Source organism: Diorhabda carinulata, chromosome X, assembly GCF_026250575.1.
Source record: "Diorhabda carinulata isolate Delta chromosome X, icDioCari1.1, whole genome shotgun sequence".
NCBI lineage: Eukaryota > Metazoa > Arthropoda > Insecta > Coleoptera > Chrysomelidae > Diorhabda > Diorhabda carinulata.
The window spans coordinates 25514586-25542420 of NC_079472.1; the positions used below are offsets into that span (position 1 = coordinate 25514586).

Sequence of the window (27835 nt, forward strand, 5' to 3'; positions counted from 1 at the left end):
GCTAGTAGCAAAAAACTACCATGAAAAAAGATAAGTACGAGGGTTACTAACCAAGTTTTGAGATAGAAAAATGAAAACAAATATTTTTAATTAGATATGGTTTTATTGTTTATCAAAATATTATGCTTTAAGATCAATACACTTTTGCATATGTTTGAACTTATCGTCGAAGCATTTTTGTCATACCGATTGAGGTACCTTCAAAACATGTGATTTGAGCGCAACGACCGCTTCCTCAAATGTAGAAAAACGTTGACCTCGTAATTTATTTTTGATATGCGGGAATAAGAAGAAACCATTGGGTGCCAAACAAGAACTGTACGGCGGATAACCCATCAATTCGATGTTTTGATTGTCCAAAAACGTTTTTGTTCAAACTGATATGTGACAGCTCGCATTGTTGTGGTGGAGAATGATTCGTCTTCTGCCATTAGTTCCCCTCATGTTTTCAAACACTTATGGCAAACAAATGCTGGTGTACCATTCAGAATTGACCGTTTTACGTTGCTCTAATGGAACAGTTGCGATATGTCCAATTATTATTCTGAAGAAATCGGCGACCATTTGCTTCGAGTTGCTTCAAGCCGGAACAACTTTTGTATGATTTGGCTCGTCTTGAAAGACCCATACAATCTATTGTTGTTTAGTTTCGGGTCCATATGTATAGATCCATGATATATCCCCTGTCATGATGTTGAAGCACCGCTTTTGAATTTTTTAGCCACTAGCCATTCATTCCTGAAGTCGGAGTCTTTTGGGAATTCAAAATATAACTACATAATTACTTTTAATTGCAATGATTAGAAAAGTTTATTTTCTATTTAGAGGAAAATAATTATTACTGACGTTAACATTCTTATCTCAAAAATCTTAATTTTTATCTCCACCTGTTTTCTTTCTAGCCATTTATGACATAACATGATTGATCCAACCTTAAACCACAAACATGAACTTAAAAAATGATCAGACATCAATTTGGAAATTGAAGGGATTATTGCAATTATTAGTCATAACATTTTAAAATAATTTTCAGTCTCTTACAGAATACTGTGCACCCCAGAATCAGTTTGACTATCCCAATACAATAATATAGAACCAACCTTAAACCACAAACATGAACTTGAACAAATAAAATATTTCTCAAAAAACATTCAAAATGTCACTATAATCATAAATATCACAAAATAGAATGAGTGGCAGTTGATGAGACACTAACGGACAAAGGCATTTAAAGATCCTTCAGGAACTCTAAGATGAGGTATCGTAATTAACCAAGAGCAAAAGAAATGAACTTCAGATATAAATTCTTTTTAGTTAGCCCTCTGTAGATTTATCCTTCTTATGTTGTCTCTCTTGTACTGCGTTGACATCGATTTAAAATTGTTTGGGCTGGTCCATAATCTTTTAATAAGTCAATGAACAAATAACATTATCGTGAACCCTCTATAGTTGTGGTTTTGTTACAAAAAAAGAAATCTTGTGGATTCAATTTCAATAGTATAAAGTACACGTCGACAATACGATTTTTTTATTTAAAGTATGAAGAAACATTTTCATATAGGCGCTACAGGTGAAAAAAGCTTTACATGCGAGGAGGGTCCCAGTAGTACTTGGCCTGACCTAGAAATAGTGTTAGTTACGTGAAAAATACCACTTTAACAATCAGCACGAGGTTTTTTTGAGCGATTGTCATGCGGTATCCAACGTGAACAAATATTTTTGACAGACAAATGTTCATTCAATATTGACGGTATGTGAGTAGAACTAATGCCCATGTTGGCCTCAATCTTACGATATGTCACATGACGATCTTGCAATATCAATTTACGTAATTACGTACAGCATCGATGTTTTCCGGCACAACTGCCGACTTTAGACGATCTTCACGAAATTCATCCTACAGCGAAGTGCCACTACGATTAAATTCGAAAAGATCGGCACACTGCTGTTGGTTTAATTCACGTCATAGAATGTCATCGCACGAAAACGTTCGCGAATTTTTCCATTTTTTAACCAAAATGAATGTTTCTTGTATCTGTAAACAACTCAAATAGCACTCGTATGATGACACATTCACCATTAAAAATGTCAAACTATGAAAGCAATGTCAGGTTTGACATATTCACATCAGTGTTGCTATATCTCTCAACTTGAGTAGGCAATCCTCGTAACGGCAGCATATCAGTTGTAACTTATCCTCATCATCCATATTATGAGGGAAAAAACGATAAAATAATAAAAAATTGGGTTGAGAAGATAACCGGTTTTCTATTTCGAATGGAATCTCTTTTTGTTTAATTTTATACAATTGACACAGAATAAACGAAACGGATATTGGAGACTACAGAAATGAAAATAGTTCGAAGAATAGCGGGAAAACACTAACGGATAGAAAAAGAAGTGAAAACATAAGACGAACGTGCGAGATAGATAATATTAATGACTGGGTACTGCAGAGAAAGATAAAATAGAATGAGCACATTGACCGCATAACGGAAGAACGAATTGTGAAAATATCAAGGGACAAATCACCAGCAGAACAAAGAAGCCTTGGAAGACCTAGGAAAAGATTGAGTGACAACCTCCCAGGTGACTGAGCAGAGGCAATGATGTGAAGAAAAACAGGTAATGATGCCTATACACAGCAGGAAGAAGAAGACAGAATATGTAAGATAAGAAGAAGCAACACCTAGTATCTGTTTACCCATATATTTTTTATAAACTAGATCCTACAATAATTAGGTTGTCAATGGAAACATTTATTTTTCACCATAAGGTAGAGTCGTGTTGTTTAACTGCAGGCGCTTTCGTAACCTCGTAACTGTTTTAAGAAAGTATTTCAGGAGATTCAGTAATAAAACTTACCATATTTGTTAGACTTCTGCCGGACTATACTAGATGGCACTACAAACTATTTTCTAGTACAGTGGCTTGATAGAGAAATGAGAGTAGCCGCCATGTTCAACCCAAACTTGTCTAATTTAGGATTTGTTATTCATATAATAACGCTTATTATAAAATCGTAAATTATATTCGCAAAACCTTTTCTAGTAAAGTGGCTTGATATAAATCCATTATATTTGTCAGGAAGTATTAAGTGCTAATGAGTTATTCGTGTGAATCACCAAAGAATGTCTACTAGTCTTTCCATAGCTGTATCAAACACATAACAAGACTAGATAGCGTAAAGCAGAAATGCGATTTTATTTGAAGAGATTAAAATATTGCATAAAGATTTTGGAATAATGTTGAAATTATCAAATTATGTTAACCTTTTATTCATCAGGAACGAAAAAAAATGTTAAAATCTGATATTATGTGTACTCTGGCAACATTGTTACTAACCACGACCCCCGATCACAACATTTATGCCTGTTACATTTTTGTTTAAATTGCTAGCCTGTTCAACCAATCTCTTACGTTTTATTTCGTTCGGAAGACCAGACTCTAGATATAAATTCTTTTTATTTTGCCTTCTTTAGCTCTATCCTTCTTATGTTATCTCACTTGCACTGAGTTGGAATCGATTTAAAATCGATTGGGCTGGTCCATAACCTTTAATAAGTCAATGACAAATAATATTGTCATGATCTGTGGCTTCGTTGCAAAAAAATAAATCTTGTGGATTTAATTGCACTAGAATAAAGTAAACGTCGACAGTATGATTTCTTTGTTTAAAGTATGAAAAAAAATTACACAATGATTTACATATGAGAATGGTCCGAGAAGTACCAGACAATCTATGTAACATATTTTACAAGTTAAAAGACACCACGTTGATAAGTATTTTTTGGCAGCCATCAATAGTGAACGTTTTCAGTGAATTTGTAAACATGGAAGGAATTGGACATCGTTATGTGATACAATACTTTTATTTGAAAGATAATACTCTGGGGGAGACTGCTCCTTCGTTATCAACAGTAAAATATTGGGTAGAAGAGTTTAAATGAGGCCGTACGACCTGCGAAGACCAGCACCGCTATGGTAGGCCAAATGAGGTGACGACCCCAGAAAATCCACAAAGTGGTACTGGATGATCGTCGACTGAAAGTATACGAGTTAGCAGACATAGAAGACGTATGTATGGAGCTGAAAGGAGATATAGACATAATCAGTAGTTTTTCTGTTTCATACCACAATTAAAAACTGAAACTATAACTGATGAGATCGTATTAATAGAAGGCATTTATTAACCAATACCGCAATTACAATTAGGTTATGAAATATTTTATCGATAACCGTATTACCAAAATGTACGTTTTTAAGGATAGTAAAACAGCGTATTTTAGCAGCAAATTGCCGTTTATTGAGTATTCAATATTACATATTATTAAAAATATGATAAAATTGTGTATAAACATATAATTTGTGCTTACAAAAATGTACCTTTAAAGCGATTGAATGCCGAAAACAAGCTGTAACAAATAATTTTAACAAATTATTAATGAGTAGGTAATAAGTCATGTTTTGTCTTTATTATTATTTTTTTCAATTTACATCTTGTATAAATCTTATGAGACGGATTTCTTCTCTACAAACTCTGTTTATTAATAATGATAACAATTATAGCAAACATCTGCAGTTAAAAATCCCCAATCTCTCAATGTCTTCTTATTACCACCATTGCCATACTTATAGTACAAATATAATTAAACTCTAACAAACTAAAAATGTCAAAAAATTAGTTAACTATTCTATAGCCATATAAAACATAGATTTTCTTATGATTTATTGAAATTTTTATATCTGTTTGTGTTTTTTCTTATTACACATTTCAGGTATTTTTCAAATATTGCAAAAATAGGACAAACAATTATATTTTTACTTTTACAATGTGATTGTGGTGAATATTTCTCAGGACCTATCCAATAAAGATGGACATCTAAGCAGGCACGATGAAAATGCATTGAAATGTGGTCTTAAACAATTAGGATTCCAATACAAACAGAGAGTGTGTAAAGAAAGATATTTTCACAAGCGAAAGCACCAAGTAGGCATAAAAGTATGACAGGACTGTCCTAGTCCTTTGTTTATAGAATTGTAGGCTGCAAAAAACGTAATTAAATTGGATAAATTTACAAATTCCAACTATCAACAAGATAATTTCTGCATTCAAAGACAGCGATATAATTAATCATGCTCAGACAAATGCACAAACTCAACGTTACCTCTATAAAGTATTGCAAAAAATCGGTATTTATAGAAACACAGGAAATGAATATCTGGCGATGAAACCATTTAAGCCCTTGGGAAGCTGTTATTAAAAAGTTATTCACAGGTTTTCAAGGACTGGGACTTCTTCTTCTTTCAACAGGAATATGTGCTGCTTAACTCCGAATATTTAGCATCATAAGTTCTTCTTTAGACGTTAAGCTCCAGCTTTCATACCATATTTTTGGTGCTATGTCTAGTGGTCTCCGTGTATTTGGTTTCTGTTTTTAAGTTCTCTAATATCTTGTTTCCGTTGCATAAGTGAGAATAGAAAATGCATGTTTAATAGCTTGTCAATTTTCTTTGTGTACTCATCATAAAGTTTTCTTCTATATTATTTCTTTCAAATATTTATTGAACCTTGATCTTTTAATGCTTGAGTTCATGTTTCCCCTGTTAAATTCTCCTTGCTACTTCAAGGTAGTTGAATTTCATTCTTTCTTGTATTATGTAGTTTTACATATAATCGGATCTTTGTCTATTAATTCATCATTCACATCACATATCCCTTTTTATTATCCCCGCTTATAAATAAAAATTCATTGATTGAACATAGACACGCAGTTATCTCAAAAAGGTTTCAACAGGTATCATAAATAACCATCTTATTACTTCTTTATTGAAAGAGAGAAACTTGACAGCTGGAAAATATTTTTGCGTTGGCGAATTTATACTGAGAATAATATAATAAATTTTACTCTATTTTCATGCTTACCATAACTATCTGAAATAACGAAAATTTTTAAGACGCTTATATTAGCTTCACCTGTATGTAGGTTTGTGAGCTTTTTTGATTGTTTGTAATTCTCCTTAGAAATTATTACTGTTAGTATATCCCACCTCTTTAATTTCGTTCGTCTGCCGAGCGGAATTACGCGTCAACTTTCGAATTCGCCGATCGTAGGTTAAATCCTGTTCACTCTGTGAAAAAAAGTTTCTTTTTCGGCAAATATGTTTTAGAAACTAACACTGCGAATTTTCTTCTTATATCGAAACAAATTTCACAATTGTCTGCCCTCTGTTAGAGATTTATAATCCCAATAAACATTTTTTGTTATATAACAGTTGCGGTAAATTCATTAAATAACTTAAATGTATATATGATAGTAACCGTAATATTTCTGTTACTCGTATAAACCCCTTAAAGAGCTTAAATGGGGAGTATATAAAGGTTACGGAAAACTTAGGTTAGTAACGCTATATTAGTATACTAATGACTAGAGTTTAAAGAACAGATTTATTTTTAACAATAGATAAAATTTAAAAAACGTTAATAATTTTCCTCTAAAATTCAAGTATTATTGTGAAAAATATAATATTTTCCGTTCATATTGTTTTAAGCTTATTTTTTAAAAATATTTTCAATTTTTTATTTTGATGTGTTTTGAAAGCGTGTTTTTGGTTTTTTCAAATTACATTTATCTACGTTTAACTATATATTCTCAGTATCAGATGCTGAAAGCTGTCATGTAAAAGAGGTTGAGTACAGTTCCTGTCGAACAATCCAGAACAATATCCTGATAAATATCCTTGGTAGTTTTTATTGCTATTATGATATTCTGTATAGTTTAAAGTAATTTTTAAAGACACTATCCGAGGTGAGATAAGGATCACATGTTCTTTGCAGATATACGTAAACCTTCAGTGGACCAGGGTTTATTTTGCTTATTTTTAATACGTCTAAAAGAAAAATAAGTGAATGCCTGACTAGTTAGTGTTATTATGAATTTAGAAAATAATAATTCAAACAACATAGCTATTACGTTAAAGTGCTAGAGACAATTAAAGGGATCCATGTCAGAGACTGTTACATTTACGTACTACCATGTTTAACGACCTATTTATCTCTTATTAAAATTAGGTATAAACGAAAACTTGAAAAAATTCATGATTAAAGTTTTAATGTTTGAGGAGGGAAGTGTCTCTACTGTCCCCCTTCTGTTGTTATCTTGATTTAATTTTAAGATTATTATTAGTCCAGTATATAACCATTTCTCCGGAGCTTACAGAAAACTTATCAATTATTTCATGCAACATTTGTTGTCTTCATGAAATTTCACTCCAATATGTTTATTTAAAATTAAACAATTGAACTTGAAATATTGTTTTTTCATAATTTCATGCTTAATATTTTCCATTTAAATTATTAAGCAAAGCTCAGTTCCACAATGCATGAAGCATTTAAAAATAATGGTAATATTTGAAAATATTCGTATTAGTTGGTTATACAGGGTGATTGATTAGTTTGATTAATTTTAGTACCTTCTTTGTCCTTTGAGACATCAATTTGGAAATTTAAGGGATTATAGCAATCAAGAGTCTCAACTTTTTAAAATAATTTTCAATCTGTTCCAGAATACTGTGCAATATCAAATTTACATTCTTTAAAAATTAAACACCCTATATTTTAATGCATCTTCCGAATCAGCTTGACTTTCCCAATACAATAATATAGAGTTGTGATGTGCTCTACGGAGTATCTAGAATGTTATGACCAATTTTCCATAAAAATCGCAACAAGTTCAAAGCCCTGTAAAATGTAAGAAAAATTAGAGAATCAAGATTTGTTGCGGCCATAGTAGTAAAAATTTTGGAAAATTATTTATTTCGTTAATATTCATTAAACCTAATACAGGGTGAATCGAAATACTAATACATTATTTTCTTTTTCTTTTTTCAAATGAGTATCGAAAATTATCACTAGCAAACTTTTTTTCGAGCATATCATATGTCTAAAATTATTATTTTTTGAGATATTTTGATTTCTCTTTACAAAACAATGATGGATGGGCCTATGTTGAGTATGATTGAAAATTTGACAATTAGAAGTTTTGAAGTAGGCAGATTTATGTAAATGAAATTTCAGTGGACGTCTCTTGTGTTTATTATCTTTATCCCGTAATTCCGACTGAAAGATAATCTTTACATTGTGATTTTTAACTGCAATTGATTTGATTATATATACATGCATTTTAATAAGTATGTTAGTTGAAAATATCACATTTTATAGTAATGGAATGTTGAAATATTATATTTATAATACTATTTTTATATAAAATAAGATGAACTGTTTGACCTTGGTATAATATTTATAACATTTCCTCATTAACGTAAGCTGTAATGCATCGAAATTTTAACAATATTTTTTAATATTAATAATAACTATTAGTTTTATCAATTATTTCTGAAACGGCTTCCCCCAATTTCCATAGATTTTTCTTTGCTACTGATTTTATATTATAGGTATTTCATTTTTCAAGAAATATAATGAACTTTGTTATGAAATTGATCAAATTTGATACTTTTTTTTTAAATCCTTAAAAAATGTTATATGTTATAGTTCTCCCAATATCTCCATCAAAGTTTAAATAGTACAGTATGGTTGAAATGCTGCTGTAGTACTAAATTTTCCCAAATTAAGCTGGTCTTGTAACATTTCGTTGATACAAGTGAACAAGTTGTTGAATTAAACTAGAATGAAGGTAAATCCTAAGTAAAAATAATGATTTAGTGAGAAATATTAGTGCATTACTTATTAAATTTGTCTAAATAATTTCCAATTACTAGGGTTAACATAAAGGGAGGTAAGACAGCTGATATCCATCATTAGATTTCCAATCTATTATAAGTTTACTGTATGACGAACATGTTAATTTGTATGATTTTTCATGTGAGTTGCGTTTAATCCTTAATATTATTTCTATTACATTAATTAATAGTTATTGTACTGGTAGTCACTTTTGTTGTATAGTCACTTCCATAACAAAGTAATTCCTTGATTTTCCACTTCAATTGAATCTATGTAAGTAGAAGAATTTTATTTTAAGATTCCTCTTCTCTGGTAAGTTATGTTTTTATAATATAACTCTACTTATCATGTATCTAGATCTATTTCATCTGACCCTTCCTTTTTTTATTCACCCCGTATTCTCGATTCTTATTGTATTTTTACCACATCACTGCAGCTGCTGGGTCACACATACATCGGCAATGCAAGTCGCTGCTAGACTACCAACCACTGGACCAATAACCATTGGCTACAACATAGCTGAAAGTAGCAACTCAGCCTTCTCTGACTAATTTTCCGTTTTTTATATTTAGCATAATATATATAAGCTTACTGTTCATACCATCTAACTGCTTGATTCTAAATATGCAGTGAGTGCGATTTTTTGATAAATATTTTATTGCCAAGACTTTTTTTATTGATTTATATTGATTTATATTGATTTTTAGGATTATGTTTGTTAATTTTCTACAATTTAGTACAAGTTGTTCACCTTGTTCTCCATTTTTAATTATCGATTCGTATAAAGGTAAATTTAAATATTAATTGTTTATTTCAGCTGAGTATCAGTTGTATATACTTTAACTGAGGCCAAATACTACTTCATGAGAAAGAATTTCCAGCCTAGGGTATAAGGTTATAAGCTATATATATATATAACTAACTACTATTTTAATTTCTTAGATCTTTTATATATGTTTATGTTCCTAAATCGTCTTGATTTTAGATCTTTTTTCTTAATATCAGTTTTTTTTCTATAATTTTTGAGACAAAAAAAATTTTACGTTTTGACTACTTTCAGTTTTTATTGTTACGAACAAGCTTGCGAAATGGGTCTTTAGGGTGACCCTGTCCAAATACAATGGGATTTTAATCGGCGTAATCGCGCGGCGCCTTTGATCTATTTTTTTATAAATGTCGGACGCGCCTTTGATGAAGTTTTTATTATAGAAGGAGGTTTATTATAGTATTTCTTTTAAATAATTTCTAGGAAAGTATAGTTATTTATTTCTTGTGTTTCTTTTTGTTCTGGAACTTTATAGAATTCTATTTTTAGTAGTTTATGTAGCGCAGGTGGTTAGTTTTCAATAAATAATCGGAGTGAGAATAACAAATTAGTAAAAGTGATCGCAGAAATTATTTAAGTGATATTAATAAGTAAATTATTATAAGTTGAGTGTACTGTACTCGTGTAGCGTGTAAATAAATAAAGAATGTAAGAAACAGTGTTTATTAATTCACCCCACGAATAGAAATAGTATTGATAAATACGAAAACCATTCCATTAGAAGTGGGATCAATTACTGCGCTACATAAACTGCCACAAATAGAATTCTACAAAGTTATAGAGCAAAAAGAAACTAAATAAATAGACTTTTCTAGAAATTATTTTAAAGAAATTCTGTAATAAAACAACTTCTATAATAAAAAGTTCATCAAAGGCTCGTCCGTCATTTATAGAAAAAACATATGAAACAGGCAACGCGAATTAACCAAATTTCAAAAATTCCCTTGTAGCTGGACAGGGCCATCATAAGGACCCATTTCACGAGCTTTTCTTAACATTATCAAAATAAAATATATTTATTATATGACTAAATATACATTTTATTCTGATTATATGTTTTTAAAAAATTATGAAAAAAAACTAATTTTAAATCAGAAGACGGCTAAAATCAAGATGATTTATAAACATAATCTAACTACTACTAGTATCTACAGATTTTGAAAAATTAGGGAGTTAATAGCAACATTAATAATAATTATAACTATTCCTTCAGTTTTTTGTCTGTTTTTATAGTACATTACGGGTTTTCCATAGGATTTTTACCACGATAATAATTTTGTGGTGAGATGGTGAACGATCGTAGTGTCTAAATAATCATCTCAGTTTTCTTTATTTCAGAATTGACGAAATTCCATTGCATTCCATTGATTTTCGACCATATTCTTACTGATTTCGATAATAGATTCACCATAAGCTTTTGTAAAAGCAATTTCAATTAAAAATATATACCAAGGTCAGTTAATTTTTTTAAATTTGATAACAAACCTGATTATATTGAAAATATTTATAATTTTTTGTATTAATAAACAAAGTTCGTGTTTGTCCTTAAATATACGGGAAATTATTTATTATATATCTCACTGTTTTCATTAATGTACAACAATATATTAATCAACAGTCTATAAAAGCTCGTTCCAAATATTGGAAACATATCAGTTTGAATATAACTCGACCATTTCCGACAACATGTTTTAATCCATATGTATAATATGTATATTCATCAATTTAAAAAAAAACAATATAGTTTAGAAACAACTAGGCTATTTTTTTGGTTTTTTTGGACTGTCCAGAGGAGATTCCTGAAACAAAAATTACAATAAAGTCAATTGAAGAACTGAGATTCATTACACGTGTATCAAAAATTTTGAATATTAAAAGCATACACTTCTGTTTATTGAAATAGCATACAAATCTTGAAACAGATTTTTGCAATTTTTCAACTGTGTAAATTTATTTGACATTTGTTGCCATGTTCACCAATATCAATTTATCAGGTGAGTATTTACAAAAAAAATTCATTTTACTATAATTATTAACACTTTCAGTCCAGCCGACTCTGGTAAATCTTTACCAATCCAGCAGATTTGTTCGTTAAAAGGTATGCTTGAGTATCTTTTTTTTTCTGGAGAGTATTAAAGCGCAATAAGTCCATCACTCACTTATACTAAAAAATCTCTTTTTGCCGTTGTATCTATAACAAGAAATACTCCTTTTATTTCATCTTTCGGCATCAAACTGGAAGAAATTGAGTTGATATACACACCTGGTCAAAAACTGTGCTCCTTTGACATTAGAAAAAATATTCATAGTGATCTACAACGGAACAAATAAGGTAAAACGATAATGTCTTTCGATGTTATCACCAAACAGAGCAACAGAATGAGAATATTGAAAGTCGTGTTAGTTCATACTACGAGGATGGTCCCAGAACTACCTGGCCCAAAAAAGGAAATACAAGAATTTTGGGAAAAAATATATTTAGTTTTCAACGTATCTCCTTTTGGCTCTATATACTTTTCCCAGCGTTGCTCAATAATAAGAATCGTCACGGTCTTTAAATTAGCCATAAACCTTCGACCAACGAGCTATTTTTTCAAGTCTGGAAGCAGAAAACTAGTCGGAGGGGACTAAATCTGGATAATAGGGTGCATGAGTTAACAATTCAAACTTTAATTCAAAAATTTTGTGAGCTGTTGCATTGTCTTGCACCTGCTAAACGTTGCAATAAGTTCGCATAATACTCGCTGTTGATGGTTTTTACTTTTTCAATACAGTCAATGAAAATTATCTCACGCGCATTCCAAAAAACCGACGCCATGAAGTTGCCTGAAGATAGAACGGTCTTTCCCTTCCTTAGAGTTAGATCTCCCTTTTCGGTCCATTGCTTTGAATGTTCTTTTGTTTCGGGTGTGAAGTGATGAGCCCACGTTTTATCCATGATTATGGACCTGCTCAGAAATTCGGCTTTATTTCTATGAAACAACGCCAAATACTCGATGGAAATATCTTCACGACGTTGTTTTCGTTCCATTGTCAGCAAACAGCAAACGAGACATCCATCTTGCGCCCATCTATCTGATGTCCAAATTTTCAGTTAATAGCTAGCTCGCGTATTTTCAGTCGACGATCATCCAGTACTGCTTTATGGATTTTCTTCAACATTTCTGGAGTGGTCACCTCATTTAGTCGACCACTGCTGATCTTAGCAGGTCGTACGGCCTCGTTTAAACTCTGCTTACCAATATTTTACTGAGTAGAATCTAGTTCAGCTCTTATTTTTGTTAGGGTAATGTTTTTTACATGAAAGGATTATATCATATAACGACGATCAATTTTTTCTATGTTTACAAATTCACTGAAAATGTTCACTATTGATGTCTGTAAAACAAATATTAAACAACGTGGCGTCATCAAAGCTTGTTGTATAGATTATGCACTTGCTAATGGGTATACTTTATACAATACTTTCAGTGCAACATCTTCTGCGTCATTTGAAATTTCCTTTCCTCCAGTCTCAACTTTTCGGCTCAAAGTCCCTTCTTGTTCCTATTACTCTTTCACTCTGGCTACGGTACTCGCATTCAGACCTATATGAGTTGCCTGTCTTATAATCCTCTCTTTTTTGATTTCGCAATATTGGTAGCTTTCTGAAATTCAGTTAATTAAGGAGGCATTAAGTACACTACAACTGAAATCAATTATTGAATGATCTGTAACTAACAATAACAAAGACTTTAGGTAGGGTCTCTGATTTACGCAGGCAAAATGTAAGTGAATGCTTTTTTAGGGAACAGAAGTGTACGTGTTAATAATAGATTTGCGAAAGGTATGAAATATTTGTATTTTAACTTAATTTCACTATTTCTTTTTCTTCCATTGCGGACTCTTTCTTGCAATTTCTCTCTTTACCTTATTAAGCAATTATGCTTAATAATCTCTTGTTACTGGTTTACCTTTCCCAAAAACAGTCGTATCACTTTTCCGGTCGATGAAACCGTCTTTGGATTTTCCGGAACAGGTTTACCCCTAGCAATTTACTATCTTGGCTTTTTTTTCGTTTCAGTAGTGTAGTGCTGGATCCAGGTTTCATTTAAAGTTGTAGATCGATCCAAAAAATCCGACTCATTTTGCTTAAACCGCATTAGTAAGGCCTGGAAAATGTTCATTCGATTCCTCTTTTGACCAAAAGTGAGAAAATACGGCACCCAACGGTCGTATAGCTCACGCATGCATAATTCGTCAGTTAGTATATGGCAAATGCCTTCTATTGATATACTGATGGCCTTTTCTATCTCTCTAATATTGAATCGACGATCTTTTTGAACCATTTGGTGAATTTTCTCAATGATATCACTGGTTGTCATGGTTTTTGGCCGTCTAAAACGTTTGTTGTCAGTCAATCTGATGCGGTCAAGTTTGAATGACAAGTTGAATAGAACTTATTCCAAAAGAAGTATCCACAAATGCTTCTAGCCATAAATTCAACGTTGAGATTGATGGATTGATAGCCGAGCCGAGCTCGAAGGAGATCAATTAAATTGGAATTTACAGTATGATTCGATCATATTGATCAGATTTTTTATCTGTAATATAACTTACCAGATCTAATTCGTCCAAAGATTCCAATTTAGCTATTGGAGCGGGTTTGTCCTCTTTTTCTTTTTCTTTATCTTTTGATATTAGACATTCCGCCCAACAAGGCTCAGGTCCTTTTTCGAAATCAAAAGCTTTATTAAATGATGCAAACCTAAAAGATAATTACAAGAATAAACACATTTTTATTAATCGATATTGTTTGTGTCAATTATAGGGTTCTATTTGGTTTATTGGGTTGGAAAAGGTAGGCATAACATTTCTAAACTCTGATTGCTATTTTATATATCGATAAAAATGTTTATTTCAATATTGGTCTAATAGTTCTAAGAATAATTGTGTTTTGGCATTTTCATTGTTTACTTAGAAGAGCTGATAAACTTACAAAGTATTTTAAGAGATTCTTTGAGAAGTGAGAGCCATTTTTAAGTCTTGCATAATTGGTTTTGGTCTTGGTTTTGCGAACCTAAAGCTGACCAAGATAACATAATAAAGACAAGTCCCATTCATCACTAATGTCTACCAACAATTTTACTTGTTGTTTATTTCATGCAGGACGTTGTTTCATTTGATAAAATAATTTTGAATAATGTTTATAATTTTTGGAATAAAAAATAATTGATAAATAAACCTCATCTCGTATTAACTTAAATTTTGTATACTACTCAGAAACTGCCAATTTTTAATAGATACTAGTATAAACGAAGCACTAGTAAATTTTGATTGCAGCTTATACAAATTTGGACTATGAAGGGTAGAGGTAAGGAGGACCCTTTCATATGGGGGCTTAGCTTAAATACTGTCCGCTTGTAGACGGTAAATTATAATTTAAAATTTGACCAGAATGGCGCTCCTGTCTGACGAGATATCATATGAACTTAGTTATTTTAGATGGAATGAAGTAAACAGTATTAAAAATTTTCAAATAACTAGAGTCGTTAATTAAATATTGGTATGGAAAATCTAAACTTTTCATGTAGTACAAAATAATTTTGTAAGTATAACCTAGAAAAACTACTGTGAGATAACGCTGAATACTAATTAATTATTGTGAATTTGTAAGAAAGAAAGTGTCAATTATCACTACTTTCTTTCTCAGTCCTTATTTTTAAATTTCTAGCGCTTTATTTAAAATTTACACTCATGCGATAGTAGCGCCTCCCTAACGTAAAGAATTTGATGGACACTTTCTGTAGCACTTACCTCTACCCTCCATAATCCGGACTATGAACTGCGACCAATTAAATAATTAAGTAATATTGAGCCAAATCAGAAAATGTTTAAAAGCCGCTTGTCATAATGCAATACAACGTGCAAGAAATTGCATGCAAGTCTCAGGCAATTGCATTATGACTGCCATTAACTAAAATTCTTCTCCTCAAATTTTATCTAATATTTTGTGCCTAGTTTCACAATGAAAATAACAGAGCTAAATTTTACGAAAGTCAGCTGTTCTGTTTAGCCAAAAGTAACCAGATTGCAACTTGCACGTAATAAAAATGGCACAAAATCGGTAATGTCAAGATCTTGCATGAAACAATCAACTGAACTTCATCTGCGCAAGCTTTTGATCAAGAAATATTGTGTCTTGCATTGCATTGCACGTTGTATTGCATCATATCAAGCGGCCTTAACATATGTACTAAAACTCGAATTTATGCAAGTACGAACGAGTCATTCATTCTTTGATTTATTAAAAAAAGGAGAAACCGGTCATAAGAAGATGAAACAGAAGAAAATATAGACGTGGAAAATGATGTAGGACCATCTCATGATGAAGCACTTTAAGCTCTGGAAACAGTTCTGAAATAGTTTGAAAAACAAACAGAGAGTGATACTGTGAATTCACTACAGCTGAAACCAATTCGTGATATAGCAACAATGAAGAGAATTATTTATTAATAAATATTATTATAATTAAGCTTATTTTATTTCACAAAACCCGCTTTTCTTCATACATTCGATTATCCGGATTTTCGATTATCCAAATCCTTAACGACAACAATTAATCCGGTTAATCGAGCTTCCACTGTATTTGATTGAAGTAAAATCACTTTTATTCAAATTATATGAGTATAGAATTTTTTAAAAATTTGTTCAAATGTAATTTTTATTTTATATTTTCAAGAAGTAGTTATTTTCCCAAGGGATTGTAAATAATTGAGTGTTGATTGTGGTAGATAAATATTATGCTTTTGCAAGACGGCATCTTTCTGTAACTTACCTATGAAGAGCTTGGGAATGATGATTTTTTGATATTGGCTTTGGTTCACTAACTGATCTTTGAAATGTATATCTAGTTCTACTGGGATCTATTGCTACGTTTTCATATTCAGGCATCTGTAATAGATAAAAGAATAGAGGAGATAATACATTTGTTTTGCAGACACCTGCGGATTTTCGTACAGATGTTTTCCCTTGCCTATTAATAGTAGTAACAAAAATTTCCGATTATCGACGTTTTTCTTCGCAAGTTTATTAGGAAAATGCTATTCAGAATAGTATTTTAGCCCCGTATACCGATTTACATGACAAAAATTTGTATTATTATCTTACTATATACCGAACACAGTGTTTACACTACCACAGTAATCGTCTTCAGAGGCTGAAGATAAACTAAAACCTATTAACTTGATCTACCTAATTATACTTAATTTTACTTCCAATGAACTTCCTATTGCAGTGAAGAATTCTTTAGACTTTATTAACAAAGTGAAGAATACAGAAAATGAATATGGAGAAATTTCAATCTCCTTTGATGTAAGTACATTATTTCCAAGCGTGTCAATCTTGCAGACCTTGGAGTACATTGAGGACGTATGTATGAAGCAGAGCTATTTCCAGTACAAAAACGAATTGCCTATCTCCGTTTATGGCAAAGGTATTCGTGAGTCACTTTGAAAACCAGATTAGTCAATAGCTTCAGTATTTTCGCATGGTTTGGAATAGGGTTGTTGATCATATTTACGGTATGTTAAACATGAAAATTAAAAAAAATAGAAGATTTAATTTGGATACTCATTTCAAAATGTGTAGCCATGATGTTCACTGGACGGTTATTTCCATTGTGTCCAACATACGATGGCCAGTGTGCATTTGCTAACGAAAAGGACTTTTATTGAGGATATAACTGTACCCAAATGATAAAAGAACTGTAGATAGGTTAATTAACAGTCATGGGTTTAAGAAATCTTTACGTGAAATTACTTCTTTCCAAAATCAAAATGAAAAACAAGGAAAACTTGCTCATGTATCTTTCAATCCTGTTTATACAAAAGGATTGAAAAGAATTAATTAAATTATTAAAAAATTTATCCAAAGAATTGAGATATTTAAATGTAAGAACAGTTTAAATAGGAACAAGAGGCTTATTTCTTACAGACCACTCTGCAGTTTAGTTGTTGAGGAATGCATGTTGAATTTTCCGCGGATATGATTTGTTTTTCACGGGAGGAAGTTTATTGGAGGACAAATTTAGAATAAACAGGTAGGTGAAGTTAATAGTTTTTAATTTACCTTCAGTCTCTGAAGACTATAAATTGGTTATCAAAACGCACGACAGACTGTATAATTGTGAGTGTTGGTGTAGTGGTAGTGTAAATAGTGTGTGTTTAATGCCCGCGGGTAATAATATGTAATTTATGCCCACATAGATTTCTGTACTTGCCATTACTCACCTCTTGTTTAACAGTCGAATCTTCGCTACTACTAGGCTGCTGTTTAGTCTCCAACAGTGACAATATCATTTTCATATCGGCTCCTAGTGTCGTTTCCAATGAATTAACGCGTTTTGTGAGGTGATCTAATTTGTTGTTGATATGCTCGAGAAGACTCCTGCTTATAACTAAATTATCCGAATACGTTAATGTTTCTACAGTGGAATGTTGTTGAAGATGTATGGAGGTTGTTGTTGACTCTAACGGTATCTAGAAATATAAGGAATCTAAAAACCAAATCTAATAGACTAGTAACAAATCTACCTGTTCCGGATATATCTTTGCAGAGGACGTCCCGCAAGATAATCGACTCTCGAGCAGAGAGGTATAGAGGAGCCCAAAATATGATGATTGGGACAATTTACCTCTATACCAAGCTAAATCCCTGAGGAGTTATAGGGCTCAAAGTTGGGCACAATATTTCGAAAGAAATTAATTTCTTCGTAGACCTTTAATTTGAAATACGGGGTTCAACTATTTATGCATAACTATCATGATGCTTCAGATAAAACCTCATCGACATTTACAACGTGAGTTTAAGTTTGGTCTGTCTTATCGATCATTATTTTATTGGACCAGAATTTCTCCAAAATTTTCTTCCAGATTTATTTAACAATTTGCCATTAAAATTGAGATTGTAACTTTAGTTAATGCATGAAGGAGTACCACCTCATTTTAGTGTCAAAGTAAGTGACGTTCTCAACCGCCAATATCCAAATAAGTGGATCAATGCAATTAATGCAATGTAATAAAAAATGATTTTCAGCTACTGGCTACAGTCGACTTCAATCTTTGTCTAATTTTTTTGTCTAAGAGAAAAATGTGATTATTTTTTTTCCAATCAATTGTTCTTATTTCAATTTTGTTAAATCTGAAATGAAATTCATACCCAACGCAAAGTGCAAATAATATTTTTTCAAATCAACTAAAATAACAAGAATAAAAAAAAATCAGAATCAAGTTATTCATGGTACGAAAATAATTTCTTTTAAATCAACCGATGAAAAATTTCTGTGGAGTTTTGAGGTTAATTAACTTAATTACTCACTTAATGCCTTTAACAGTCTCATATCAAATTTGGGATTTTTAAGTTAAATGATTACAAATGAATTCTTTTTTTTAAATCATTTACCCTAGTTTGAGACTCAAGGATGCAGCTTGGTACAGAGGTAAATTGTGCCAAAAACGTCATATTTTGGGCTCCTCTATACCTTGTGCTACCCTTGTCGGTTTTTATGCGGGGCATCCTGTATAATGCTACTTTTAGTGAGGAAAAGTCAACTCTCATGGAAGCTTCGAAGTTTGAACATTGAATTTATGAATATTGAATTTTGTTAAATATAATAGATTTCCAAGATAAAGCGATAAGTTTTTATTGGAAATTTTTTTTTCCAATTCATGATGAACACTTACCAGTGTTTCTTGGACATTTTTTCCATTCGCATCAGTCACATGTGGCGGGCTAGGACTATTTGTATAATAACTAGTACTGCTAGATAGAGGCCCAGAAATGTGTTGCGACTGTTGTGGAGCATTTTGATGGTGTGTCGTGGTAATCGTGGGCTCTTGATGATGGTACGCTCCTATAGATGACTGTCTTCGTATTGTGCGTATCCTATGGCTGGAGGGAGGAGTGGACTGTGCTGGAATGTACAAGAACAGGGATAAATAAACTTGAAATCAATCTTCCCTTTTCAAGTATTTTTTTATTTATGATCCCTTTTCTCACTGTTGAAAGTTGAGGAAATGAATTGAATAATGTACAGTATAGAGAGTACTGCAAATCATTAACAATTACTCAAGTATACACAACAGTTATATGATGAAATATAAAAGAAGAAGTAGATAGGATTTTTTACATTGACTGCATAAGAAATTGGGATTATTAAGAAATAGTAAGATGCGTAATTTTTGAAATTTTCAGATGGGTATTCATATCCACCCTGGAGACGGTCCTGCTTGGATATGGTGGAATTCTGAAAGCGGCGAAAGCGCTGCTTTTGATGAAATACCCGGAATTCGTCTGCTCTTTGCTTTTATAGCAAGCGGTTTATTTACATCGTTTCTTTTGATTAACTTCTAGGAAGGTCTATTTATTTATTTGTTTTGTTTTTTATTTTTTTAGATCTTTCGAAAATTACTTTGAGATATATAAGGAGTTTATGTAGCGCAATTCATAATAAATAGTCGTGATCGAGAAACTTATCTATTCAAAGACGAGTCTTCCACTTTAATATCGTCAATTTCTGAAATGAAGAACGATCTTTCAACTAGGAAAAATGATATTTCGGCCAATATTGACGAGAAGATTAATAAAAGCGACATTACATTATTTAAACATATAAACGTAATCTACTGCAATACGGTTTCCATCAAAGGGTGGAATAAAGAAATATATGTGAGGTTTGCTCAGAAAATTCTTTGTAGTCATTTTTTACGATAATGTCGAGGTTACTTATTTTTAATGGAGATGTTTTGTTCATATAAAAAGTTTGGTTGTTATAAAAACCAAAAATGTCCTTCTTTCTAATATACACACAATCTATTCTTTTTTGTATTATATTAATTTTCAGATGAGTTGAAAATAAGCTATAATATCAAGACTTTTTCTTCCAGTTATGATATTTTCCATTAGAGTATGTGACTGTATCATGCAAGAAAAAGGAGGCTCCACAAAGATTTATAATGTATCGAGTCGCTCCAACGTAATACTAAAATATGGGTAGAATTTCATTTATTTTTAAGCTTTCTACCTATAGCCTCATAATTTCCTAGCCTCTTTATATTGTCACAAGTAGATGTAATACATGTTTTTCAATTCAATAACATAATAAAACAGGATGCTATAACATTTCTGACTAGCCGAAAACCTGTTGAGTTATATAGTGGTTATAATTGTAGCATTCTATTACACAAAATAGGTGAGCTCCATTTAACACCTACAATTAACACCTTCTGAATCAGTCCATTATTGCTCGATATCATTTAGGACGTTGGTGTGCATAATCGCCCACTTTGTTCATCAATTATTAACGTTCCAGTGTGAATTTTCATCAAAACTTAGCTGAAATTCAAACAAAAGCAAGTTTTTATAATCCCGAAAATGACATTGCAGCGAAATAGATTGAAGAGGATCCGTTGTAAACCTACGACGCCCACAGTTTTGTTAGGTTCTTAGAACGGGAATTATAACGGCGGGGGATGCTGCAATCGCCAATGTTAAGTGCAATATACCCAAAATGGTTCCTGGGTGATACAATTTTCTGACATTGAAAGCTTCCTCAAATAATTTAGACTCAATATCATGATATTAAAGTCCTTAGAGATGTTCAAGGATCCCTTAAGCGTTTATTTGGAAAAAATATTCGAATTATTTTAAATTATAAACCATTCTCTCAAAACATAACTCAATTTGTAGGTTCCATAACATGCACTTAAATTTTTGGATTAAAATGAAAAACAACACTAACATAACAAAATATTAGATTGAGTGTCTGTTAGGCGACATGCCCAATGGGTAACATGCTAACATCTAAAAAAACAATCGAGTTAGTCGCAAATTGCAGATACATACATACATATATAACAGCAGAGTTAACAATGACGTAAGATTTTTGACAGAGGAACCAGATGCCTAACTAAGATTATTAAAAACAACTTCGATAATTCACTATTGAAACAAAGTTGTTTTTAATTGTTACACATAACAAACATCCTGTATATTATGATTAGAAGAATATTTCTACAAGTTGTTAAAAAATATCTGAGAATATTTCATTCGTATCGATATTTTCAATGCATAAACGGAATGGGTTATTGTTTGTTAATGTAAGTCGTATACCGTACAAGTATAAAAACATTAGTTTCAAATTAGTTTCATATAAAAACGTGACATTACGAATGTACAAAGTCCGCGGTGAAGTTAATTGGTAGATCAAAGCATTATATGAAATTATGCTGTTTTTCTCTATCAAAGAGAAAGACAAAGAAAATAATGGATTGGCCAGTGAGAGGAAATGGGAAGAAATAAAGAGGAAAAAGGACGGAAGAAAGGAAATGAAAGTATTTGCTAGGATCAAAGAATCATTTGAAACATTCATGGAATTGGAAGCCTGATTAGGCATACGGATAAGACAAGAGGAAGAAGAAGGAAATTTATCTTTGTTTTTCTATTTAACGAAATAATTCCAGTTTCCTTTTGCGTATAAATAGTGGAGTATTTTGACTGATACGGATTGAATTTGTTTTTGCTTGCTACCGACACAATTTTTAAACAAAATGCAGAGTTAGTAGTGAAATTATCTCAAATAAAACTCCTTGGTACAGAGCTATTGTCCCTTGTTCCTTCAATATTTCTAAATGCATGAATTCATCACCTATCAAATGAAAAAGGGTACTCCTAAATTGTGAATAGAAATATTTGACGAATTTTTGGTTAGGTTAGGTTAGGTTTGTTTGAAATATTGGTCAAGACATCTAAACCGATATTTCATATATTAGGTCACCTCAAGTTCAGCGTAAATCTTTGTTACCTTTTTTACTTGAAGTGTAAAGACAAAATAGAGTACTGCAAACAAAGCAAAACAAGACGTTTAAATTTTATGTCGATGTAGGAACATTTGGTTAGGAAACACAATTTCATTCCTCAGTTATTTTGACTAATTTTCTTATAGTTTCTTTTATGGAATAAACATCAAGTCTCCTATAAGATAATGAAAAAAAATCATTCATGCCATTTTTCATATATGTGCTCAATAATCCTCCTATCCGCAATCCTAAAGGTTAATAGGTGAAAAGCTGCCAAGATAAAGCCAATGTGTTTGCCAAATACTAAGAAAAAGTCTTCAAGCCCAAGTCATTAGAGAACAACTTCAACAAATCAACTGAAGCTTCCCCTAGAAAAATTTATCACAACCTAGGTCAAAAAATCAAACTATCGAATAAGTGATTTAAATATCTAACTCAACTGCAGTATTGAGAATGAGTTATTTCCCTAACCAAATCATAGTAATAGGGAATTCTACAAAGACCAATTAGTCTATTACCTGCTATGTCAAAAATTCTATAAAAATTACTGATAGAAAAAATAGAACCGATTTTAGATTCCCGCAGACAATACCTAACCATCAATTTGGATTTAGAGAGCAACATGCCCCCATAGAACAAGTCCATCGAGTTACAAAAAAGTGTACCAATCTTTTAAAGATAAAAAATATTATTTCCTTTTTTAGATATCTCTGAGACATTCGACAAGGTCTGGCACGACGGACTCCTATAAAAAGTAAAAGAAAACCTCCCATAATACCTTTTCCTAATCCTAAAATCCCCTAACTGCAAGACTTTCAAGTCAAAATTAAAAACCATTCATCCAATTTTGGTGTTCCACAGGGGAGTGCAGTTGGTTCGATCTCTATCTTATGTACATAACCGATATTCTCACACTTTCACGTAACATATACAGAAGACACTTGGGAAAAAAACTGAATTAAAGTAAATCTGTTCATTCTACCTACACTCAACGGAGAGGGACCTGTCAAACCGTGATATTAAGCGGGCATCTTCTGTAGCAAAAAGAAAGTGCAACATACCTTGAAATTCATCTGATCGATGATGATGAGGACACACATAGTAATGAAAAGAAAGCTATTTGGTCTAAAACCAGTAAACTGTCGAAGATCCCAACTAACAATCAAAAAGCTGCTAATGTACAAAGTCACACTGAAACCAATCTGGAGTTATGGTATTCGGCTATGGGACACTGCATTCAACTCAAATATAGAAATTCTAGAAAGATTTCAGTCAAAAGTCATTTTTGTAAATGCTCCATAGAATGTATCCAATAACGTTACAGCTTATGACCTTCAAATTGAGCCAGTTAAATATTCTCACTGCTTCGAAACTCATCTTCGAAGGCATCTTCCATGTGATCTGCCTGACAGATTTTAGTGTCATAGTGATATGTCAATGAAACTATATTTTTTGAAGCGAAAGTAAATTGCCAGTTGTCAATCATCATACAAGATAACTTGCAATTAACCATTTGCTCAAAATAAATTTTACAGATTGCAAATAAAAAAAGGGTTTTAAAAAAATTTGGAATATTAGAGAATTTTTATAATTAGATTTAATAGCTGACCATTCCGATATGATTCTGGAAATAGCTGTATAAAATATACTAAATTTTCATATTTAATGATAATCATGATGTTTTATTTTGATATACAGGATGTTACATACTAGCTACTACTTAACCCTTCAGTTTTATCTACGAGTATGTTTGGTGTATATGAATAATTTTAAAATTATTTTCTATTTAAAATTTACGTTTAACAGATTATAAATTTCGAATTGTCACTTGAGGACTTAAATGATACATGCTTGTGTTTAATAAATTCTATACATTATTACAAAAATCTTGAATAATGAAATTAGAACTATTACAACATCGAAATATTACGTATGCTTTTATTTTCCAAATCGATTTATCAGGATCAATATGAAAATAATGAATTTTCTTTAATAATAAATATTTAATATAATAATGATAAATGAGGTTCATAGATAAACAGCTTTTTGGGTGAAGATGAAGGGACTAAAATGAAGGGAGTTATTTTATATACAGATATACGTGTTTGGCTGTTGGCAAGCAATATTGTAAAATTTTGACTTAAGATGGAAAATCCGAGAGTTTCATATTAGCTTGAATATGAAAACTCATAGTATTGCATCTATAGTGAATAAAGTGTTAAATGAGAGAATAATACTTTCTAAGCGACAGCTCTGTTATTTACATACTAGGGTTTTGAGATAGACAAATAAAAACAGATATTTATAATTGGATATGGCTTTATTGTTTTTTAAAAAATATTCTCCATTTGGATCAATAGAATTTTGCATGCGTTTGAACCAACCTAACCTCCAAATCATATGATTTGAACGCATCAACTGCTTCTCAGGTGTAGAAAAACGTTGACCTCGTAATTTATTTTTGATCTGGGGGAATAAGAAGAAATGATCGGGTGACAAAAAAGGACTGTAGGGCGGATGGCCTATCAATTCGATGTTTTGACTGTTCGAAAACGTTTTTGTATGAACCGAGGTGTGAGTGTTCGCTGTATCGTGGTGGAGAATTATTCGTGGTTTCTTTGATTTTTGCAAAATCTTATGATTAATGGAGTGATGGCGACATGTCCGATTACTCCGAAAAAACAGGAGATTATTTGCTACGCGAACAACTTTTAGCAAAATAAGACCATGATTGAATGTGGAAAACCAGTGAAACACAGTGGCTCGAGATGGTGCTCCATCACGAAAACTGCTGTTGGTTTAATCAATGTCCGAACTCAAAGAAAATATCAGCACAAAAATTTAATTTAAATCCATTATTTGATCAAGATGAATGTCCCAAGTATCTGTATATAACTCAAATAACACTCATTTGTCAACACGTTCTATACGTTCACCATAAAAATGTCATGTAAAACTTTATAATGGCAATGTCAGATTTGATATATTCTCATCAGTGTTGCCATATCCCAAAACTTGAGTAGCAATTCTTGTATGACATTTCTTAATTGCGATAAACCGGGAAAAAATAGTTTTAAACGGAGTCAATTTGCAAGCGAGTCAATAAACAAGTAAATGATATGAAAATTCACGCCTGGTTTTAAATTTTTTGCAATTAAGTAGTAAGAATGAGCTTGGTTATAATAACACAGTGTTCATTCTAAGTACATTAGATTGAGAAGATAATATTACAGATTTCATAATAAACAAAAATTTATTGTTCGAAACAACAAATAATGATGGAGAACAACTAAGTAGTTTGCTACCCTTATTTGAATATGCCGTCTGGTTTGATCTCCCTAGATCTTTAGCTAAAATGGATCACAAACAAAACTGTGGAGTGAAAAAGTGGACGAAACAACTCAGTTGAGAAAAAAAAATTTAGTACAGAGATGATTTAGAATAACGAGCTGGCAAGTGAAAAGAAAGGAATGTCTATTAATTGCGAATGTAAACAATCGAAATACAAAGAGGAAAAGTCATTAATTTGCATTTACTTGATTATGTTGATAATTTTATCTATACGGTTTCAGTATTTTTTGCTTATGAAAACTGATAACTAATCAATGAGAAGAAGAAACATTTGAAATGTCTTTTTTTTTTCGATATGTAAAAAAGACATTTTCCAGGATATGTACCTCTTCGCTATTCTAATGTGTGTAGACAACATTTAGGAGAAATAGTGCTAGTATCAGATTGTTCACAGTCCGTCAACGTAAAACTTACCTATTAGTGGCTGGTGTGTTTTGTGTAACCTTAGATCTGGAATACTTCTTTTAAGTTGAGATAGCATGCCTAAACACATTATGATTAAAGTTTATTTTATAGCACAGATTTTCAGTCTTAATCACTGATATTATTAATTTAATGTTTCATTTAATTTGCTTCCCTTTATTTTCAGTAATAAATGCGTATTCATCATTTTTTATTAGTGTTTTCAACTCTTTTGGAAAACTAGCAACAAGGATTTATTCTTCTACAATTGAATGAAAGTTGCGTTTATCGTAATTAATCTCATTATATAATTAAATTAAGCTCCCTTCGTGGCGATAACCCAACAAGTTGATATGCTTACGAAAAATAATCATCATATCAAGAAAATTTTTTATAATTATTTTTAATTGGAAACTATTACGTGTAAGACTTTAAGATTTTCTATTTAGTTTTATTCAGTTTCAATCATCAGTGCTGCTACTTACTACCGCCAGGAAAACTATACAAAAACTGTATAAAAAAATGAGCCAAAAAACATTAGTAGCAGAATCCGATCACACTGAGAAATCGCCGACAAATATCCAATTCAATTGATGTGAAATATGCTTATGTACCAGAAAATAACCATGAAAAACTCGTTGAGATTAGACGGCAGAAGCCGAACAATGAAGACGACGAAGTTTTAGCGCCATCTACAGTAAAATACATTTAAAGATGGAAAACGTTTGAAAGGCCAGTTATTCTGCTATAATATATCAATTTTTCAAAATGTTATGTTACCAATACATGGAATTTTTCGTCCTAGAATTGACGGTATGGGGACATCTTTTTATTGTTTCACTGCAGGAGTAAAGTTACTTAATTTGCTGAATTGTTGTACTAGTTTGAATAATATGGAAGTACTTTCTAAATCGAAGTTTAATCGAAAGGTATAACTTATCGATATTTTTTGATAATTCCGTAGAATTTACAATCTGTTTAACATTTGTAAGTAGAAACTACAATTTTCTAATTAAATTTTGATATGTAGGAGATGTTTTCATTAAAATATCTCTTTTCTAAAGTTATTCTTCTGTTTTGGCTACATTGAAGGTCTGTCGATTTCTATTATTGGGTTGTAATTTAACCCCGTCTCTATAACTTTCATATATGTTATACTCCTATTTGGACAGTTGATATGGGAAAAAACTTCTTAACGTTACGGTGCTGACAGTATTCATTTTCTCCCTCGTTCGAGACACTTTATGTATACTGCGCATGCTTGAGAATGCGCAGAACTGAGCTGGAGTCTTGGAGAATAGAGAAATCATTGCCATTCTGTCTTCCTTAGTTGGAACAGCTTCCACTTATAGAAATTGTCTATATAGAAGTATTACATATATGATATCTTTCACTACAGGGCTGTACTCCACTTTTAATGTGTAGGTCTCTTTCTATGATGGAATGAGGTATTGCCTAACATTCTCTTTATTATGGAATCTTTGTTTGATTTCTGAACTATATTTGGAGGTCGATCCCCATAAATGAATGTCTTGTATCCAAATGGGCTTCATAATAGTTTTATATATTGGAATTTGATTTGCCAATGATAGCTGTGATTTTCTACCAATCACCTAGTAGATATTTTGGATTACTTTCTCTTGTTGGATAATTTCATTTTGGGTTGGTAATTATTCACTG

General features: G+C 31.6%; 1 protein-coding gene across 7 annotated transcripts in view; it reads right to left on the reverse strand.

The window, feature by feature from the left end:
* Positions 1–4231: 4231 nt before the first annotated feature.
* LOC130901476 (potassium voltage-gated channel subfamily H member 6) overlaps positions 4232–27835 on the reverse strand; it is a 286333-nt gene continuing 262729 nt past the window's right edge. For 6 of the 7 annotated variants that reach the window (XM_057812903.1, XM_057812899.1, XM_057812900.1 and 3 more), the window contains 6 exons: positions 26168–26236; positions 19289–19518; positions 17837–18085; positions 16384–16499; positions 14166–14313; positions 4232–11365 (listed from right to left, as the gene is read on the reverse strand). In XM_057812903.1, the coding sequence (XP_057668886.1) occupies positions 11327–11365; positions 14166–14313; positions 16384–16499; positions 17837–18085; positions 19289–19518; positions 26168–26236 (851 nt within the window). In that variant the 3' untranslated portion in view covers positions 4232–11326. The remainder of the gene's footprint in view (positions 11366–14165; positions 14314–16383; positions 16500–17836; positions 18086–19288; positions 19519–26167; positions 26237–27835) is intronic. The other variant, XM_057812904.1, reaches the window with a different exon arrangement.